A 22,086-nucleotide genomic window follows, 5' to 3' on the forward strand; every position below is an offset into this window, starting at 1 on the left:
GGACGCCCTTAGAAGCTGTGAAATTTATTGATTAAATAAATGACTGTTTTAAAAAAAATGTGTGGATTGTCATTTGCTATTAGAGAAAAACCTGTTTAATAAGGCCCATCATATTTAGGCCTATGTCCATAACACCCTGACTGTAGATAAAGCAGGATTTGTATTATTAGCCTATTTTTATAAAGGCATATTTAGTAATTATTATAGTTTAATATTATTATATTTAATATTGAAATATCATTGAAAGCAGGTTGATCTATAGTTAGGTTGAAATTTCAACATTGTTTCAACATTTGTGTTAGTTGAAATACCATTGAAATTCTGTTGATCTTCAGTTAGAAAATCAACATTTCAATATTAATTGAGGGTGCAAAAAGTTCAACGTTGTTTCAATGACTTAACATTGTTTCAATGACTCTGCTATCTGGGACTAATTCAATGATGATAGTAATATAATTATAATGATAATGAAAATATTATAATAGCAATATAATTATAATAGTGATGATAATAATAATAATATAATGATAATAGCAACAAAATTATAATAATAGTAATAATAATAATATAATGATAATAGCAACATAATAATAAAAATAATAATCAAATGAAATAACCCTACAAGCATTTCCTAAATAAAGACTTGAACACATCTAAACGTTTTCTGGGTTCCTTTTGTTCTATTTATGTATTTATCTGTCTGTCTGTCTGTCTTGACAATTCAGCAATTTTATTTATTTATTTTTATTACCATTCAGCGATGTATGAGCACTTTTTAATAGTGCAAACCATGGTGCAAACAGTCATTCCTCTATATACGTAATGCGCTGCAGGGGCGAGTGGCCCCGTACCAAGATGGCCGCCGTGTAGGCACGTCACTCCATTCGGCAGCAGCAGTCAATGCGGCGTCTACGTATATATGTCTATGAGAGAAACAACATGTCAGTCTGTGGGGGGCGACAGTAGGCAGGCTGTCGGACAGTGCTTCAATTAATGCAAAGAGGGCGGCTTGGCACCGGCCTTGGGCTGCTTTGATCAATTTCGATCGTCCGTGATGATTTTTTTTAGTGTGCTTTAATTGTGGCACGACTAGTAGCACAGTGTGTTTGATCCAGTACCCGCCGTTGCAGGTGTTCCGTTTTAATGTGTGACCGTGTTATCTGGTGCCTCTTAGCAGAATGGGTCTTGGTTGCTCGTAGTGGAGGAAGCTTATAGTTGGAAACAGTGCAGTGCAGTGCAGGTATAGCATATCTTGGGATTTTATAAAGTTAACCTCAGCCAGAAATTGGTTTATATTCGACCAATTCATCTGTATAAAAAGCGTCAAATTCCACATAAAACGCTAGCTGCCAGGCTAATCTGTAATTTTCCCCAGCATAAAAATAACTTTAGAAATGTCAGTGCTTCTAGTTGCAAACAAAAAGGACTAGATGAATGTATATTGCATTGAACATTACATTTAAGAGAATTCACGGCTTTTAGGAGGACACCTACGCTTTCTGTTCCTGTTTTCAACAGCTGTCGTCACGACAACCACGAACACATTGGTCTGATGGTCCTCGGTTAACACGGTCACCGGTCAAACCGGAACACCGGCACCGCATCAACACACGAGCCGTATGGCGGTCAGTCTCGAACAAGGAGTAAATTGCCAGCTCTGCATCGACCCAAACTGCAGCACCTCTCTCTCCACGGACAAAGACAACCTTCACTCGCTAAAGAAGACGCAAAGGGAAGCTAGAAGCAGGCTACCTTAATGTTAGCTACTTAGCTGAGTTGGTTAAGGCAGGAACTTTGTTGGCAAGATACCGTTATCTATTTTAGATATAGGCTGTGTTTTTAATCTGCTGGCTTCTGGTCAAAGTTCCAGGGAATACCTGCGTACAGCAAATAAAACAGATAATGCAGGTTTTAGTTGCAAAAGTGAGCTATTATCTAGCTAGCATGCAAACCATACAAGTTTTGAACGTGACTCACTGGCTGTAAATGAATGTGACGTAACTTATCCAGACATCGGGTGTTGCCTGGCTGTCGCCCCTTCATCCAAACGCTGCTGATGGCTCGTTTATGACCGGAGAAGAGACTTTGGATTGTCTCCTGTCACACCTGGGACCAAAAAACCCCCCATCTATTTGATTTGACAGGAATACTTGGATTTCTCTGACAGTGACATGATGGGCTCTCTGAAGGCTCTCCAGGAGTGGTGTCGGATACAGTGTGAAAATTACAACGAGGTGGAAATAAAGGACATGTCAACGTCCTTTCGGGACGGGTTGGCATTTTGTGCAATAATACATCGTTACAGACCAGAGCTGATGTAAGTAACCCGAAGACAAATTGTGTAACACTGCTGTTCAATAGATAGCTTCTAATACTGCAACGGATTTGTACATAACACGAGGGCTGCTGATAGGTGCTGATGATCGATAGCTGCATTAAAACTAGACCCATGTTAACAGTTTGGATTTTAGGCAGCTATAGGAGTGACTGGCTGTTAAACTACTGTCTTTAAAATGTATTCACACTGTAATGATGGTCCAGTCTGGATACAGATACACAACTCAGTTTGAACTCATGAACTCATCTCTGCTCTGAATTGTTTCATGATAAGTTTAACAAGGACTGAGATTATGTAAGGCCTCTGTCAACAAAGATTAGATTTTCTTGTTTTTTGGATACATTTTAAGCAGAAAGTTTCTTAATCCAGAATTACACAGTAGCATAGCTGAATGTTAATCTGCCAGTTGTTAGATAACTTCTCCTAAACACAGGAGCAAGAGAATATGCCATCTGTGTCACATTTTGAGCACACTATACTTCTGTAATGTGCATGTGTATGCACCATAGCCAAAAACACCTGCAATAATATAATAACGTAACACAACATTACAGAATGAGAGACCAGTGTGCTGTAAATAACACAGTCTGACAAGCCATGTAACATGTCTGTAAAAACACACCCCTCCTCCAGGCATTTTACACACACACACACACACACAGATCAGAATCTACCACCAGGCACAAAGACTGTTTCATTGTGATTAAAATGAAATGAAAACAAGGATCAGGAGATGATGTGTCGTGTAACTCGCATGCAGCTCAGTAAATTGGATGAGCCATTGCTGGTGTGTTTTATTTAATGATGAGCAGTCTGACACTTTTAGTACTAACCATCTCTCATACAAGAGGGCCTTCATGATCATGTTTTAAATCTTAATCTGGGGCTGGTGTGTCGCATCATTTGATTAGAGGCATTTCTGTTGTTTGCTGTGTGACAGTAAACACACACAGAGACTCTGACCTTCACATGACTCACATTAGACACACACGTCTGTGGAAAAGCACCAGTCCTCCTGTGTGGCATGTGGCTCTGTGTAGCTGAGTGGATAGAGCATGATGTTGACTGCATTAAGATTAATGATTTGATTCCTACTGAAAACAGCTCAACTCAACGAGCCTTGTTGTTTTTTGAGGATTGTGAAAAAGCATGTAGTAAACGGCATTCTGTGTCCCTCCTCTGTCCCTGAGGAGGAGAAATGTGATGTGACGGAATGACTTCAGACAATAAGCGTCTTGCTCATGCCGCCGTTCGCTGCTCAGATGATCCAGACTTTTGTGAGCAAATTGGACTACGCTTGGATGGTAGCAGGGCAAACATTCACTGGGACCGCTCACCGAAGGACAAGTCGGTGAAGTGGAATTTATCTGCACACGCAGCACCCAGCAGTAAAGCTGAAAGTCCGAGAGTGGACAAATCCTAAATGACCAGCTTTTCAGCTCTGCCTCTTCAGTTTGTGTCCCAGCATGCCTTTCCCACTCGGCCCTCTGTGTACAGTAGCCTCAGCGGCCTGGCCGAACTCGCCCTGATCCAGACAGACAGTCCGTCAGGCTAATCTGCAGCTGAGACCTCCGCCTGTCAAACTGGATTTAGCTCTAATGCCGGGCCCGGCTATTGTAGTGCCGCTCTGCTCTCTGCGGCCGATGTATTCTCATCAAAATACATCACAGCCATGCAGCGGGGAGACGCTCCTGCAGCCGTGGCCTCATCTGAATCTCCTCAGCTGAGACCAACTGTCACTCTAAGCCAATGAAGAAGGGCTTGATATTATGAGTGTAGGGCGTAGTCTGTGGCCTAGTTAACAAAAGTTCATGGGAGAGTCCCATTAAAATGACATTTAAATTTAATGGTGCTTAATATGCAGCTGTTCACACTGTATCAGCCATTTTAGATCATTTTGCCGCAGTGATTTAAAAGGTCTACAGGATGCACACATTTGTTTCACCACATCCTCGACTAAAACTATTTTTGATTGTTTTAGGTATTTATAAACTTGACTGTCACAATATGATCAAATCTCAATAATCTCAATGCTCTATATTCGCAAGTAAACACAAATCTCCATATCTGTCTGAACTAGATTTACCAGTCCTTCCAGGTTTTTTGATCATGTCGATTTTCAATACCTGACACACACACACTCTCTCACATCCCTCAGCAGTCCTCTTTCCCAAAATAAACCTTGGAGTGAGACTCTGAGTCACAACGGATTAGGTTCTCAATTCAGATCACACACACAGCACCACTCCATCATCCGTGTGAATGTCGGCCGGCGTCGTCAGTTCGGCGAGGCTCGAACCTATCTGAACTCCTAACAACTGTTAAAGCACAAAGTTTTATGTTTTAAGCTGCTGCTGTTTTTTAGCCGGCTGTGCTGGTAGATCTGACGCAGCGGGCCTGTTTTGACATGATCTTGATGTTCGAGCCGGTGCGTGTGCGTGTGACCATGGGAACTAGATTAGAGAGAACAGAGGTCACTTTGTGCAAGTCCAACACGGAGCTCATTCAGAGGGTTTTTTTTTTTTTCTTTCTTGAGAGTTCCACACGGTCCCCGCAAGCTCTCGCCGAGGTCGTGCTGTTTTTTCCGCCTCGGCGTTGTTCAGACTGCCACACGCTTCTGCCAACATACCTTTACTTATGCAAGCAAACACACTGTCATCCTGGAAACACCTCAGACATTTTCCATTTTTACTGCAGGATGTTTACTGCCTTTAGTCCCTCGCTTCAAGCCTTTAATAGCTGTGCCTTGTAATTATCACCACATCAGTCCTCTTTGCTGCTGCTCCTTCTTCACTTTGGTCCTTGTGGGTTTTTTCACTACAGGAATCATTAATGTGTGGTTTGGCAGCGTTGCTTCATGGGCCAGTTGCGAAGCATGACCGATCACCAGTTCTGTCTGTCACGCTGTCAAGCCAATAATAGAGTTTTGATGGTTCATAACATACGTGGAAATAGGTCAGAGAGCTAAATACAGTACGATCCTGTTGTCTCAGTATAACCTGGACAAGTTATTTCTTTATGGTGCTGCCCTAAAAGGAGACACCATGAGTTGCAGTTGTTGCAGGCTATATTAACAGTATAGACCGACCTCACTGAGCCAGGCTGCAGCCGTATATCTCAAATGTCGTTTTGAATTTTAACTTCATATTTCTGTTTTATCACTGCAGAGATTTTGGCTCGCTGTCTAAAGAAAATGTCTACGAGAACAACCAACTGGTGAGTCCATTTTTTTACAGCCTTATGTTCTGAGGTTTGGTGTTTTTGTTTCTTATCATTGTCGTTTTATCGTCTCCATTCACGGGAGGCTGAGTTAAATCACCTTACCTAACTGTTATCTGTCTCTCAGCCTCAGCTGTTGCATCTGTTAATGCGCCTGCTTTGCCCAGCCCTAAAATTATTCACCCTTATTACATGCAGTCATCAAGGGTGTGACTTCAGCGTATTTGAGTTTCTGTGTGGAGAAACATGTGCTACGTAATCCAGATGAATCCTGACTAGGAATAAACGAGAGCAAACAGGGTGAGGAGGAGAAAGCAGAAAATTCTCTACACGAGCGTGCTGAGAGACTATCTGGAGAGGTTTGCTGACCTTGCAGCTTTACATTCTAAGTGGGTTGAAACCAGCTCAAAACTTTTTTAAAAAACAACATTTCCCTGGTTGGGTTTTTCCACATTGTATGAAAGCCAACAGGACATTGGGGGATGAAATGGGAGTCTCCTCATTTTCAGCCTGAGCTCAGCTTTGGCCAGTCTTTGCTGCTGTTTGATATTCTTTTTTATCCTGCAGCGTTCAGGGAAAGTGAAGCAGTTGGTGGTAGCAATAGACTCACTGTATCCACAAGGCACTACTGTAAATATAGAGAGCATGCAAAGCTCCTAAATCAGGTTTAACTCCTCTCATTTGTTCATGGTTGTCTCTCCAGGGATTACTAATTTCCCTTTCTTACTGGAGTCATAAACACAGGCCTAACATAAACAAGCATTAAAGCCATGTGTACCCTTTTCATATGACTGCTTTTATGTTAATCTCCTGTCCGCATTAAGAGACTCAAGCGTGCTACTGTAGTTCACACTCCGCTGCTATCTATAGAATCACACTGTATAACTGCAGAGGTGCAAATGAAGCTACTGTAAGGTTTGGTCATTGCCGCATGCTTCTTAAATGTCAGAGTTTTATGTGTTTCTTGGTCACACAGGAAAGTAAACTGAATATCTTTGGACACATTTCAGTATTGCATATCAGTCTGCCCGGCATGTAGGCAGGTCGGGTCATCCTGACACGCATCGATGCATTTCAGCTTTCATGTGCCTGGAAGTCTGAAAGGAGAATGAATCATAATAGCATCCCAGTTGGACGCTCATCTGACTGATCTCATGAATCAGTAATATCAATATTGATAGAACATTCATTTGGTTTAAATAAACTGCAGCAAAGTAGATCTGTAGACCTATGAATAGAGAAGTATTCAGCTATGATGCAGGTATTATTTACATGGTGCAGTACAATGTATTCTGATGAGTTTAGTTCCACTTTACTCCTGTGAGGCTTTTGTTGGCTGGATTTTAGTGTCGCGTGACGCCCAAGGATTGTCTCTGCGTTGTTATGCAACCTTACACACCCTCTCATTTCCTCATTGGAACTTTTCATTTGACTGATGGTTATCCTCAAGGTATAACACATGACAATATGAGCAGCTGATAATGGTGCAATCAGGGTATTGTGTAGCTGCTGGTTGCTGCACGCATGCATCACTCTATCTTCACTTAGACTCAGTATGTAATATGATAACCTGCCTAAAGAGTCCCAGAGGTTCATTTAGAATAATTGGCACATGTTAACCCACTGCTTACTGTTTTCTCTGCTTCATACTTATCTACAACATCTTCCTTATCTCCTACCCTCCCAACCCGCTTCCTCTTCCCTCGTCGCTTCATCGTAGGCCTTTGAAGTGGCCGAGACGCAGCTGGGGATTCCAGCCCTGTTGGACCCAGAGGATATGGTGTCCATGAAAGTGCCTGACAGGCTCAGCATCATCACCTACGTCTCCCAGTACTACAACTTTTTCAACAATAAGTCTCAAGGTTGGTGAACGCTGCATTCAGAGCAGCAATGTGCACCCTCTTAACTCAGTAGTTGTTTTTCTGACTCAACATTAGATGATTTTGACTTCTGGAAAATAACGTACATCTAGTTTGTTTTCCATCTGATCATTTCAGAGCCATAAACACCCTCAGACCCTTGACACAGAGCATCGTAACTCATGGTTATGACTGTAACTTTCATAATTTATTGCGAGTTTATATCATTAACTGACAACTTCTCTGCCCGCAGCAAACCCTCCTTGTATAAAGAGGCTTAGTTCTGTCAGTCACAATGAGCCAGCCCAGAAAAGGCCTCCAACCCCTCTGGAAGAAAAAGTGGTTGAGTCTGAGGTAAGAACAAGACTTGGCACCAGGAGAGCATACGCAGAGACCAACAGGAATTACTCTCGTGCATGTGTCGATCCAGATTCTCTTAAATTACTGCGGTCCTGGTAATCTGAAGGCCGCACTAAAACTCAACAATCTCCGCATGAAGTTTCCACTGAAACTGCATGTTAAGTTTTATTTTTTTTTAGGTTCCATTTTATTAACAAGAGTCCTTCTGTGGACTGGATAAGCACACTACAACCTCACGTGTCTTTAATAGTATTTTAGTGTGTATCTGAAGCCTTGGAATATATATATAAAAAAATCATTTTGCATGTGCAGTTTTGGGGGTATTTAGTCATTAGATCTGTACAATACAAATCCCATCCTGTCATTTCAGTGCAACAATGTACAATAAGCAGATAGATATTTTTGGGCTTTGTGTTGCACGCCAGGGGAAAACCCAAACAACAGAGGTAGAGTAAGTCTATAAAGATAGACTCTGTATCCTGTCTCTCTTTTCTTTCGCATGCCCTCATATTCTTTCCTCCATCCCCGTACTTCCACATACTGGCATCCTCCTCCTCAACTTCAACCCCCCCCCCCCCCCCCCCGACCCCCGCCTTTCCCCTCTTTAGATGGAAATCCATTCCACTCCCTCCTCTTCCTGTTCTTCTTCCTCCTCACATCTGATCCCCCCTCCACTCTCTGGTCCTCCTGAGCCTAGGCAGTAGGATGGGGGTGGTGGGTGGGCTAGGAGGTGAAAGCAAAAACAGATAGGTCAGTGTTTTGTTTTGTTTTGGATTTTTTTGCTCTTTTTTTTTTAAACCACCTTTTGTACATAAAAGACTAACAGTTTTATTATCCTAACACTGTGTGCCAAGTTTTGGAATATGTTGCTGCTAACCCCTTTTTATTTACTCCAATCAAATAAAAAGCCCAAATGCCTGACACAATATATCAATATTAAGATATCAATCATATCTAAAAATAATATGTGAGTCCCAGGAGCTACTAACCCAAGCTGTTTGGATTTTTTTACTAATAAAAAGTTCTGATATCATGACCTACCTTTTATGTTTCAATCAGCTGATGTTTTAACATGAAAAAGAAATGCGGTAATGAATCAATGAGAGTAGATTGTCATAGTAAGTAGATGTAGCGAGCTTAAACAGAAGAATCCGCATTCCTCAAATCCTGACTCCGTGTTTGATCTCCCCCTCCCCTCCCTTCCCCCATTACTCTCCATCTCCCCTCTTCCCCCCGGCGTCTCCCACCCCCGCCGCCACCTCCCTTCAAATAACGTCGCCTGCATTAGCTGATCAAGCCCCCCGAGGCAGGTGTAGAGGCGGTCGCAACGGTGAAGCGCAACACGCTGAGCAGCACCTGCGCCGCCTGTCAAAAACACGTCCATCTGGTGCAGAGGTTCCTGGTGGATGGCAAGCTCTACCATCGCAACTGCTTCAGGTGAACACCGCAGCTACTGACTACCGTGTGTTATAAATGCTTTATTTAGCCATGAGTGAAATTACATTATGGTGAGTTTAAGTTATAATCCTTGAGATTTCAGTTCCGGTTGACTTGGCAACACCTGTGGTTGTTGTTATGAGAGCGAGGGTGGTTTAATACTGCAGCAAAATGCAACAGAAGAGCAATGCAGTGTGTCTCTTAATAATGCAGCCAAACATAGTAAAGGGGAACTCCCCTGATTTTACGCATCATGCTGTTCAGAGTTGAAGACCGTAATCTTGGGAGAGAGACATGAGGTACCAGACCTCTGTAGTTCTCATCTCTGCTTCAGGTGAGCAGCTCAAGGCTATATTAGCTCCTACTAGCATAACACACCTGAATCTGTGCAGTCAAGTGAACTGAGGTGCTGTGGGGTTAATGCAGGCAGCAGGTGCTAAATCAGCGGAGTACTCTTTTAATAAAGACATTGCCATGCCGTCAAGCATGGCATAAGTAACCTCAGTCTGATTTCATGCTGCAACCTGTGCAAGAAGTTTTCTACGCAACAGCATGGCTCAGTTAAAGGAGTTAGTTCCTTTGCTGAGGAGCCTGCAACTATTTATCTTGTTGCTAGGCATCAGTGGCTTTTTTCCTTTTAAAAAAAAACCAAACATAAATAGTATCTAAAATAGGGTGTTATGTCATTCAAATCTTAAGGATTATAATTTAAACAGCAGAAAGAAATGCATCAACAGATTTTGTCCATATAAAGGAATATCATATTACTGTGTGTATTATTTTGTCACACTTGTGCTCGTAGCTTATTATCTCAGTCGTAGATCTCACTGTCCTCCTGTGTCACTCTCCTCTCAGGTGCACCGAGTGTCGCAGCACTTTGCTCCCCGGATCCTACAGATTAGGAAGCGACTCTGGGGCGTTGGTGTGCACGCATCACCTCTCGAGGCCTGCTTTAGCCAATCAGAACGGCCGGCCAGACCTTAGTAAAAGGCCTGGTCTAGTTGAGTCTGCAAGGATTGGTCGCAGCGTGCCTCACTTCTCCGAGAGGGACGAGACAAACACTTCATCCCCAGCAAATACAGCGAATGATACTGACGTGCCTGGCGACTCTGTCACAGTCACTCCTGTTACAACAAACGAAGCAGACCCGTCAGAAAACACTAAAGAGATGGATGAGAGTGGAGACACAGTGGAGAAACCGCGTTCCTCTTCTCCTCCCAACCCTTTCGATGAGAGTGATGAGGAGGAAGAGGAGGAGGATGAAGGAGTGAAAGAGGAAGAGACTCAAACGCCGGACAAACACAAGGCTAACGGGGACATCACTTCTACACCTGTCAGTCATCAGGAAGGTGTCGGTCGGCCAGTGCCGGCTCCCCGCAGGGTGTCCGAACACGCCGCTCCTCCTCGCCCCTCCCCTCGGGTCAGGCTTCCCCGCACAGCAGACGGCCTTACAGGCGGTACGTGCTCGCCGCAGAATGGAAATGATTGTGAAGGTGAAAGTGGGATTTGTTTGATAGATATTCTTCCTCATATTTTATCTGAATTCACAGGTGAACATCAGAAGCCTCCGACTCCTCCCAAACCTCGTGAAAGATCCCAGTCTCCTGGAAGGTAGCAGAATTTCTATTTTTAAAACCTCTTTTCCTGTCCATTTCTTTCATTTCATCTACCTCTGTCATATTCATCGTCTGCTTTCTGTCTGAATTCTGAAAGCATCTCGTTACAGCATGTCATCGTTTGCTCCCCCTGTATCGTGCTGTCTTACCCTCTGTAACCCCCCCCTCCATCCTTATCTGTGTATCTCACCATCACAGCCTGTCCAGTGGCACCCATAAACCCAAAGACCCGCCTTGGCTCGCCCTGGTCCAATCAGAGCACAAGAAGAAGAAAGCCCCTCCCCCTCCCCCTACCACTGCAGGACTGGCTACCCCTCCCAACGTAGGCTCTCTGTCCTCTCTCAAAGGCGAGGGCTCCAGACCCAGCACGCCCCCTCCACCCGCCAACCCATTCGACGATGACGACGACGACGAAAACAACGAGGCGGAAGAAGAAGAAGGAGGGAGCGAAGGAGGTGCGAATCCAACAACAATGGCGGCCTCTCACCCGTGGTACCACATCACCCATGGAGATGATGCCACAGGTGCAGACACCCCCCCTAGTGGAGGAAGCTCATCCCGCTCTGCCAGCCCGGGCAGGAGCAAGAAACGGCCGGCGCCCCGTGCTCCACAGCCTCCTGCTGGTAACCAAGGTGAGAAGATGTCAGCTAACCACAACATTACATTGTAAAAACACGGAGGAGGTATCTTCATTTTGCCCTCTGTTCCTCTGTAGGAATGAAATGCAAAGAGGCCACCTGTGTTGTCACATTTTGTCCTGCTTATGTGAGAATTACAGCTATTTTTAAACATTCTCCCAGTTTATTGAAGCAAATCTGATTGGAGAAATGTATGTATGTAAACACAATAGGTAGTATATATAAAATTTTAACATTAGAACTCTCTTATTGTCCTGCTATGTGATGAGCGCTGCCCTGTTAAGTGTTGATGTATTTGCTTGTGTTTGAGTAGGTAATATTACTCTGTAGGTTCTCTCCAGCCGCTGGTTTCATAACACACTCACTGTTCTGTTTTGCAAATTGCAACCAGGCCTTTCTTTTCTTGAGGCATGAGGTTTATTTCCTGTGGTGAACCTCTGAGGTTATGCTGATGTAGTCTTGTTTTTGGCCCCGTCTCTGTCTGTGCATCCTGAAGTGTTCTTGATCTGTTGACTTGACTTATTTTTTCTTATCCTTCTGTCTCGAGCTGCAACGAGAGACAGATAACTTATCGCCAACTATTTTGATCATTTATAATAGTTTTGGGTAATTTTTTAAGAGCAATTCTCTGCTTCTTTAGGAGTATTTTCTGGTTTCTTCAGTCTTCTGTGATACTGAACTGAATATCTCTGGTTTGCAGACTGTCGGTCAGGACATAACGAGACATTTTACGATGCATCTAGTGCTTTGAAAACAGTGTTAGACATTTTCTGACATTTTAACGACCGAACAATGAATCAATTTAATTAAAAGCTAATGAAAATAATCATTAGTTGTACTCCTGCAGTAGTCATTTGTGTTTCTACACATCTGCTGAGCTCACTAGTGTGTCCTTGCTTCTTACTAATGTGCCACAAAGTTGACTTTTAACATTTTTGTTGTATCTGATTGATTTGTTGAAAAGCCTGCTTGACTGGATTTGGCCATGAAGTACTGATGAAACAGAATATCCTTGCCTAGCATTTATCAGCCAGTCATAAAATAACCTTTGCTCCACTATGAGTATGCACTGTTTTTGTGTCTATATAAAGAGATTCAGTTCCTACAGGGTACATCCCACATGGATTCCAATACCCCCAAATTGAAAAATGAAAGTTGTCGTTTCAGCTTCATCTGTGCTGGAGTACAAAGTACAGCACTGACAGAACAAAACATTGTCTGTGTCAAAGTACTGATGGACTAAAAACAGGAGGAGCAAGATCTTGGTTGTAGATATTCATTGTTTTTTTTGTCCCCCCCCCCCCCCCCATCCTGTCTCCATTCAATCTATTCCAACTATTTTAAATCTGGTTTCATTCCTGCTCTTTATTTTATTTTTTTTACTCAACCCTATTTTTCCTCCTCAGTTCTCATTCACTCTCAGCCTTCCTCTTGCTCTCCCTCTCCAGCTCTCAGCATAGAGAGTCTGTCCTCTGGCTCAGACCACAGCTCCTCCCAGCCCCGCTCGGGTGGCGGTGCCAGCAGCGACCAGGAACACTCCTTCACCAAAAGCGTCTCAGAGCCTTCCATCTGTTCACCGTGCAACTCCACGGCCTCCCCTTCCTCCTCCTCCACCGAGCGTCTGCCTCATCCCTCCCCGGGCCCCTCCCCTTCCCCCGTGCCGTCAAATGCCAGCTCCGCTCCGGCCACTCCACAGACCAGCCGCAGCTCGGGGAACAAAGGGACAGGGCCCCCGCCACCGCGCCCCACAACCACCCCCAGCCCATTGGCCTCAGGGGTCAGCGTTTCACACAACAAGGTAATAAGACCACCTTCAAATAAGCAATATAAAGCAATAAACTTCACATGCTACATTCCACCTGCGTCTCTTTTCTCATTTTAGAGGATTTGTAAGGAGAATCCGTTCAACAGGAAAGCTTCTCCCTCCCCTGCCAAATCCAAAACCAGACCTCCAAAAGGCCCTCGTCCTGCCAGACCTCCGGCCCCTGGCCACGGCTTCCCGCTTATCAAACGCAAGGTACAAAAACCTCTAGGCAGAATCTATGTTTTTATGGAACGAATGTGCTAAAGAAACACTGAAATAGTTAATCCGGTCCTCATGCTCACCCAGGTGCAGTCAGATCAGTACATCCCAGTGGAGGACATCCACGGAGAGATGGGTCAGCTGGAGAAACAGCTGGATGAGTTGGAGCAGAGGGGAGTTGAGCTGGAGAAGAAGCTGAGAGACAACCCGAACGGTATTGCATCACAGTGCTCATGAGGGAGATTCTTCATTATTAATTAAATCCACTGAAGATTAGAGTTGTGCTAGTTGTAATTTTCCATTTTAATTTTTCATTTTAATATGTAACAATTTAAAGATATAAAACCTCTCAACATGCTGTGCATAAGATGGTTTCTCTATATTCAAAATAGAAACATTACAAATATATTACTTCACAATAATAATACATTGTAATTAACTTTTACATATTAAGAACTCTAACAAGAAAAAATGTCAAAAAGCTACAATGATTGGATTTCACCTGAAAGACCAATAAGTTACACTATAAATTATATTATAGTATACTTAAATATATATCTGTGTTCCTCTGCTGTGCTTTCAGATGAGGATGAGGAGCGCCTATTGGTGGACTGGTTCACTCTCATTCATGAGAAACACCTTTTAGTGCGACGAGAAGCTGAGCTGGTCTACACGTAAGTATCAGAGGTTAGAATTATGGAACGTCAATTCCAGTCGGCCACCAGAGTAACAATCCACCCACAGTGTGACCTTTGACTATGACTCTGCAAATTTGAAGCAGTTCCTGAAAATATAAAGTTCACTGGAACTTACTAAAGAGTAACTGGAAGTTTAAAAAATGTATCAGAAGTTGACAGTTTGTAATGTGTGTGTGTGTGTGTGTGTGTGTGTGTGTGTGTCTGTGTGTGTACTGCAGGGCGAAGCAGCAGAATCTGGAGGAGAGGCAAGCGGATGTGGAGTACGAGCTGAGGTGTCTTCTCAACAAACCAGGTGTGTTTTAGTCAGATTCACCACCCTCATGTTTGTTTGTTATGCTTGACTCATGTTACAAAGCAATAAGCTGACACCCAAGTGTCATTTGGCCTTTCTAATAATGTAATGTAATCTGTGTGTAGCATGCACACACAGATTAAATTAAACAACAACCACTATAGTCTTATCTGCAAAAGAAAACAACAGCATTACCACATCTGTTCAATAGAACCTACTCAATAACACACCATTGGCTGTATTATATTCTATTATATCTTAATAGGAACTAAACCCCTGAAGGACCAAATGCTATTTCACTTGATATGCTGTTGTAATATTTACTTTGTGAATTCACTTATGTTACAATTGGAACTAAACACGAAACACATTAAATCATTCGTCATCCCTTCCTCCTCAGAGAAAGACTGGACTGATGAGGACAAGAGCCGGGAGCAGGAGCTCATGGCTGAGCTGGTGACCATCATCGAACAGCGCAACCAAATTGTCAATAACATGGACCAGGACAGACAGAGGTAATCAATAATTGGCAGTTACTGTGTGTCCCTGCAGTGAAGCAGGATGTATTAAGAGGCGATACTTTGTTACTAGCAGCAATCTAACAGCTCGTCTGTCACAGGGAAGAAGAGGAGGATAAACTTATGGAAGCCATGCTGAAGAAAAAAGGTAGGATGATGTGTCAGCTTTATTCATAGCAGGATAAATGTACATTTTGATCATCTGTCAGTAATTCTTCATAAATTTGTGAGAGGATATCTTTGACTTTTGGACTGCTGGTTGGACAAAAAAGCAATTTAGAGCCATTAGGTAATTTTGATTAGCAGTATTTTTGGACATTTATATACAGAGATTAAACTAAAGAGCTAAAAATCCCTGTAGAGATGCTTACGATCTACTATGTGAAGCAAACCTTAATTTTCTTTCTCATTTTCATCCACGTCAGACTTCCATAAAGAGCCGGAGGGAGAGCAGCAGAAGAAAAAAGGGGCAAAATTCAAACCCATTAAGGTGCTCAAGCGGTTGAGCCACAAAGGAGACCCGGGGAAGAGTCACAGCCCCCGCAAGGACAAAAGCTGAACAGCTGAGAACAGACACATTCTCCTCCAAGAGGAGAAACTATTTTAACAAGACTAAGGACAAAACAAAAAGGATGTGAGAGAAGAAACATCAAGGTCAAGAAAAAAAAAAGATGAATTCTCCTCTAAATGTCATTAATGACTTGAAGTGCAATCCAGAGTCCACTCCCTGCTCAACGTCTTACTTGATGCTCCTACAAAAAGAACGTTTTTGAGTTGCCTTTTATGTGTTTTTAAAGAGACAGTGTAACAACTTAAGTGCTTTAAGAGCCAATGCATTTGTTCGTGTAAGCTCCCTGACCGTTCAAGCTAGTGAAGCATAGATTTTCAAATTACTGCACTGATTTGTTGCATGTTGTTGCTTCAATGTCCCTGCCTTGGTCAAAGCTCAACAAAGACTCATCAGCTGATATCTCATCAAGTTCTCATCCTGACTCGCTCCTCTGCTCCTCGTGTTCGCAGGTCAGCAGACGGATATCCGAGAGGCTTTTCACACCATGTCTGGTTTGAGCCTGTGGTACTAGTGAAAGTTGTTGTTTTTTTTTTTTTTTAAATAAATGTTGCTTTAAAATTTGCAACCTCTACCCTTGAAATGGTCAATCAACAGTGGACACGTATAAGCCCTTCTAGCTGCTATAATACGATCATTTGTGGTCTCCTTGTTTTTAGTCTCTTGAGCGATCGTTCCGCGATGGTATCATGTGTGTAAATTCATATCATCAGAAACATTGTGGATGGACGTAGTTACAGTATTTATAAGTGTGTGACTGGGGAAAAAAAGCGACTGATGTAGAAAATGTGAGGCGTGGAGGAGAGCGTCATAGAAAGTATTAAACTGCCTGTTAGAGAGTTTTATTAACACGAAAAGGTCACATGCAGTAGTGAATATTAGAAAATGTCATATCTATTTTAACAACTGTAGCAAAACCAGTTTATAACAGTTTTAACTTTTTGGGGAAAAGGTGTATATGCAATCATTAATTTATATTTTACTATGCCTTTCTGTGTGTTTCCATGTTTTGCCTTAAAAGTGGATAGGAACGACCTGTTTTTTGTACAAGTGCCATTAATTTAATTGCAACCATGTGGATTAATGTCACCTGTCCGAGTTAATGTAAACGTCTATGTTTTGCTCATTCTGTATTTGTTTTGTCATTTAGATTTGTCCTAAATGTATTTGTCCTCCATCGTGTTTCTGCTCTGTGCCTGTCTTCCTGTCCAGCTGAAACCAAGGGCTTCTGTAGTGTCGCATCTCTGTCAGCTATTCTTTGTCCTAAAACGGCAGCAGGATTCTTTAAAGTATATATTAAAAAAACTGACACTGGAAGACAGACGAATAAAATACATTCATGGGAGTAGTTCATGTTTGTTTGTTTGTTGTACATTTGATGCTTTCACTGCCACTGTTTTGTTCTCACACCTGCTTATACAATCCAACCACAGTGCAGCATGTCGACTGTAACCTTCGCAAACATCGCTTTCACACTCATGTAACACCCGACTCATCCAGTGCAGAGTTTCAGTGTGTTTTAGCTAGACGCTGGTTTTAATAGATGTAAAGGTGCGTTTCCTGCACGTCAGCAGCAGTCAGTCTCCTCTGTTCCTCTCTGTTTCTTGTTTTCTGTTATCTGCTCTGTTCTCTCTGCTCTCCTCTCAGATGTCACAGCTTCCTTCTGGCGATTGTGGGTCTTATCCAGCATCTCCAGCTCTCTGAGTTTCTGGATGAGAGGAAAATGTTAATCTGATGTTTATGCAAGATGAAGTTGGGTTTTCTAACAGCATCAGTGCACTCTAAATCACTGCAGATGACATGTAAAAACCAAGCATAGTGCAGACTGATATGAGCAGAGCAACATGTAAACGTGTGTGTTTACCTGTGATATCTCAGTGTTGATGATGTGGATGTACTGCTTTTCCTTTCCCATGGAGGCCATGTCTTCCAGAAACTGTCTTCTTTCCGCTATCTCATCCAGTACTGCAAAACAAACACACACATTAGACTTATTTAAGAGGTGCTCGATTTATAAAGTCAAGCAGAGTTTATTAGAGCAGAATTTAAGACAGGATGAAATGAATAAGTTAAATTTACAGCTGTCATCGTAACTCCTCCACTAAATGTGTTTCTCTGCAGCCAGGCTCACCTTCCTGATACTCGTCTCTCTCCACTATCACTTCAGTAGCATCATTTTGGCAGGATGCAGCTGTGGGCTCTTCTTGTCCCGTTGCCAGGATATTTTGAAGCCTTCTCTTCTCTTTTTCTAAGTCTCCTTAAAAAATGGGTGAAACCAGAAAAGTGACAAAAGACCGAATGTTTCTTTGGAGAAACAGAAAATCAAATGAAAAACCCTAAAAATGTACTCATATTTAGTGATGGATAAACTATGTTGTAATTGTTTGAAATAGAGGCCTGTTAGGAGAACACATAAATGTACACCAACTTAGGGTGTCAGCTTCAGTAACATACGTATGGGACCAGGGCGGAACTTTTCTCTGACGTAGTTGTTCCCAGAACGACAAGAGTCAGCACTGCGCCTCAGAGGCTTGTTTGGCAGGCACTTCTGGACAGATTTCCTGATTTTAGGCTGAGGTGGAGAAGCTGATTGTGTGGGGTCAGAGGGTGGTGGCAAAGCTGTTCCGTCTGTGGAGGAAAAGGTTTTTAAAAATAAGTTCTTAATGTGAGAATATAAAATGTTTCAGATAATGTGTTGAGGGAGTGGTGCAGCAACAAAGACAATTCAATGCTAACTGAGAAATTGTGTATTATAATGAATGCATCGTGAGGTGTCATCCTTGGCCGTCAAACTCACTCTTCAGGCATTCGTTGATCTGTTTCCTCTGGAGGTTGGTGAGCTTTGATTCCTGCATCATTACTGAACACCAGGAGAGAGAATTATTATCACACAACTGCAGTGACTACAGTGACAGTGGAAAGTATACCTGCATGTATATTTATAATTTCACCTATATATTGATCCCATTCACTCTTAACTATCACCAACAAACAGTTTCATCTCACTTTTCAGCATATCCTGGGTCCCTTTGCTGTACTGGGGGGGTCTGGGGTTGTTCCACAGTCCCCCGGTGACTTGGCTCTGCGAGGAGGGCTCCATCTGCCAGAGACGCACAGAGGAACAATAACACACTCCCAGTGCATCACAATCCATATTCAACTGACTGCAAAATTATACAGAGCTCTGAGCAGAAAGACAGATTGTGATGATGTTTCATAGATTGATTATGAACTCCTACATCTCTATGACTGCAGATATATTGATTTAAATGGGATATAAGGAGATTTCAAGTTCACAAGCACTATTCTGTATAAACAGCATATAAACATTTAATAAATAGCTTGTAACATACTACAGTGTAATTATAGGGATATATAAGGACTTCTAAAGTAATTGTTAATGTATAATATTCCTCAGCAAATACAACATCTCCTATGGAAACATATTTTATATTATTACAACTGTTTTTGTTGTTGTTATTTTTTACAACCTTGTCATTCATTTTCTGTTTATATACCAGCATTCTGACATTAATAAACTCTTTATTGTTTATATATAAATACAGTTTATAAATGCTTAAATGAGGGACTTCAAGCTGCAACTTAATGCAATGTTATTATATAAAAAAACAAGTTATGGCTCAGCTGTGGCATCATGCGGCAACATGTGTCACCTGAGCGCGTCATTAACTCAGCTCCTTGTGTTTGTTTAATGGAAACAGTTGTATGATTGTAAGGCAACACTTTAGCTACCTTCAAACCGCTGGCTAATTTCTGCAGAAACACTACCGTTACTGTAGTTAATGCAGACTCTATACGAAAGAAATTCATGACATGAAAACATAGAACTAAACACAACATGGAGAGAACTTACTCAGACACCTTTAAAACGACAAATCCTCCGTAAATTCGCAAAGTTTGGTCACAGACGTCAAAACGACAGCGTGTTGCTATAGCAACCGAGTAGCAACAAGCCCTTCTCTACGGAGGCAGATTAATAACATGCCGTTTTATTCGTAATTCAGTGTTTTTAAAATAACGTTATTATTATTATCTTTTATAGAAAATGTCAGCTCTAGTTACGGTTTTATGTCAACACTTCGCTGTGATATTATTTTTGTACTCATCTGGTGTGTTTTTATTATTTTATTAAGCCAGAGGCGCAGTGACAACATCTGACCACTAGATGGAGACGAAGACAGGTTGTATTGATATTTTCGTTTCTGTTTGTGACATAAAACATTTTATTATTCACACTAAACCAAGACGTGTTTTTATGATAATTATCCAATATTAAACAGATAAATAAATAAACATGGCCTATGACTACAGCTTATTGTAGTTCTCTAATTTGAGCTTTTCTGATACAAATTCCACTTTCTATATAAATAATGAAATACATTCATACAGTATCATGAAATCCAATAGGAACAGTTAAAAAAAATGAGTGAAAATGGCTCTTATATGGAAATAGAATAGTAATATTATTTTTATTAATTAGGACAACTTTTAGACACTTTATTGAAAAGTATTTGTCTTTTACACTGAAGTGGAAATTGTGAGGCTCTGTGTGCATGATTAACCTAAAAAGCTCAACTGTTTTCACGTTTTGTTCCAGATTTCCAAAGGATCTTAAACACTTTTACATTTTAAGGTTTTTGTTTGTCTCTTTGAAATTCATAAATTGTAGAAACTACATTAAGAACATATTGTTTTTCCCTGATATTACTTTTTATTTATTTATATATAATAATAATAATAATTCTAAAAAGATGGTCCAAGGCCTTTGGAAGTGAATTTTCTTCTGGCAAACAAACAAACTAGACATGAGCTTTTGTAATGTCTTTAAGGCTATACAAAGGCTGTTTTTTTTTAGCTTTAAGCTTGCATAGATGATGTCTTTTGTATAGTCGTCACTCAGAGGGAAGAAGAAGTCTTTATCAGTGGTGGGCTAGTCATCGGGGATCAGCAGCAGTCAGGAGTCCATTATCTGTGGGAAGACAGCAGGCTGCCTCTACCCCATGTCAACAGATAAACACCAGCCAGAACATAATCACCTTTCACACACAGGTCTTCTCAGAAGTCTGAGCGGCATGTCCTCACAGGGAAGACAGAGACCAACCTATTAGCAGTAGTGGCGCAACGAAAAGGATGAGGTTTTTACTATAGACCTGAAACCTGAATCTTGAATATATTATATATCTCAAATGTATTCCAGCATATGTTTATCTGTCAATCTGCTGGCCTGTCCATCAGTATATTTGCTCATTTTAAAATATTCACACTCAAAGCATGAAATAAAAGCACATAATAAGAGATCATTTGAATACTTTGCATCTTGTATTAACATGTGCGCGTGCTGGTCTGTAAATGCACCCACACACTCTCTGCGCTCTGTGCCAAAGCATGCTTTATTAGATAGTGGCCAGTCATCAGATAATGACTCATACCCTGTTTACTTGTGAATGAAAAATAATATAGAGAGCACTGCCTTAGTCTGCAGCACTGGAGCGTAATTTTTTGAATAAGTTAAGTTTCAATAACAAGAGGTTAACAGTGGTATTTCTTATGAGTTTGTATGACTTGTTACTTCTCTACTTTTTAATGTACTACAGCTACCCAATCATTTATACATTTTTCTTTTAAATTATGTTTTTTTAGTTATTCTTCATAATTATTTGTGTAATTGTCAAGAATTTACATGTAAAAAGTTACAACAACACCATATTAAAGTTTACCTATAATAGAATTTAACATTCCTTCCTCATTTTGTTTGAGTTTGCCTTTCTTTGGTTGTTTAGTGATCAAGTACAACATGCACTTCCTTTCACATCTTCCATTTTCACCAACCCAGACAGGATGGTCAGTGTGTGTTTGTTTGCACACTGAAATTTCTAGAATACAACTGTCTTAACTATAAGTGTTAACATTTCAGAAATCACTCTTGGACTGCACTTTATTTCACATAAATTACAATTATTGATTTCATCTTCATCATTGTGTGATTTCCTTGGTGACTCATTTCTTGTACATAGATGTTATTTGCTGTAATTCAACTATACCTGAATATAGAATGGTTACTTAATCTAGGACATGTGAAGTAACAATTCTCTTATTAAATTGTATTCTTCCCAACACGTGTATCAGCAAATAATGAAGCTTATTTTCCTTAAAAGATGTTTCACATATTAAGATAACAGCTAAATTGATGAATTAAACGACTTCTGCACTGACTGTGTTATTTGTGATTTGATCATAGTATTAATATTGCATTAATATTAATGATTAACAGATTGATTTTTTGCCCAGAATTCCACAGACCAGGAAGACAGTGAGTTGAGGTGAGATAATAAAGTTTCTTAGTGATTATAAATGAACAATCCTAAGGAATAAAGAAAAGGAGCCATCTAAGTAACACAAACTATATGCTCCACCTCCTAACGGTCAAAACCTACATGAAAAAGAGAGATTTGAACTTAGACTCGCAGCTGACAGAGATAGACAAGAGAGAGGAGGGAGA

The 22,086-nt window shown here is 41.3% G+C and overlaps 2 protein-coding genes across 3 annotated transcripts; one reads left to right on the forward strand and one right to left on the reverse strand.

Moving 5' to 3' along the window:
- Window positions 1-1,875: 1,875 nt before the first annotated feature.
- On the forward strand, window positions 1,876-16,908 carry micall1a (MICAL-like 1a). Of its 2 annotated transcripts, none has more exons than XM_053333388.1 (16): window positions 1,876-2,317; window positions 5,506-5,554; window positions 7,278-7,419; window positions 7,670-7,770; window positions 9,065-9,213; window positions 10,069-10,670; window positions 10,764-10,824; window positions 11,028-11,461; window positions 12,916-13,265; window positions 13,350-13,484; window positions 13,578-13,704; window positions 14,074-14,164; window positions 14,407-14,480; window positions 14,881-14,995; window positions 15,100-15,146; window positions 15,424-16,908. In XM_053333388.1, exons 1-16 carry the CDS (start codon window positions 2,172-2,174, stop codon window positions 15,555-15,557), a joined length of 2,757 nt encoding a protein of 918 aa, XP_053189363.1. In that variant the 5' UTR covers window positions 1,876-2,171; the 3' UTR covers window positions 15,558-16,908. The 2 variants fall into 2 exon arrangements, with proteins under 2 accessions (XP_053189363.1, XP_053189354.1); XM_053333379.1 differs by having other exon boundaries at window positions 2,030-2,317; window positions 12,874-13,265.
- Window positions 16,909-17,190: 282 nt separating this feature from the next.
- c2h22orf23 (chromosome 2 C22orf23 homolog) lies at window positions 17,191-18,666 on the reverse strand (the record flags this gene model as incomplete). The annotated part of the gene is made up of 6 exons (XM_053333555.1): window positions 18,573-18,666; window positions 18,364-18,426; window positions 18,021-18,194; window positions 17,698-17,823; window positions 17,431-17,531; window positions 17,191-17,274 (listed from the first exon to the last, which is right to left on the reverse strand). Coding segments are annotated over exons 1-6 (642 nt in total), but the record flags the coding sequence as incomplete, so codon positions are not given.
- Window positions 18,667-22,086: the final 3,420 nt, after the last annotated feature.

The sequence above is a fragment of the Scomber japonicus genome, chromosome 2 (genome assembly GCF_027409825.1).
Source record: "Scomber japonicus isolate fScoJap1 chromosome 2, fScoJap1.pri, whole genome shotgun sequence".
In the NCBI taxonomy this organism is placed as follows: Eukaryota; Metazoa; Chordata; class Actinopteri; order Scombriformes; family Scombridae; genus Scomber; species Scomber japonicus.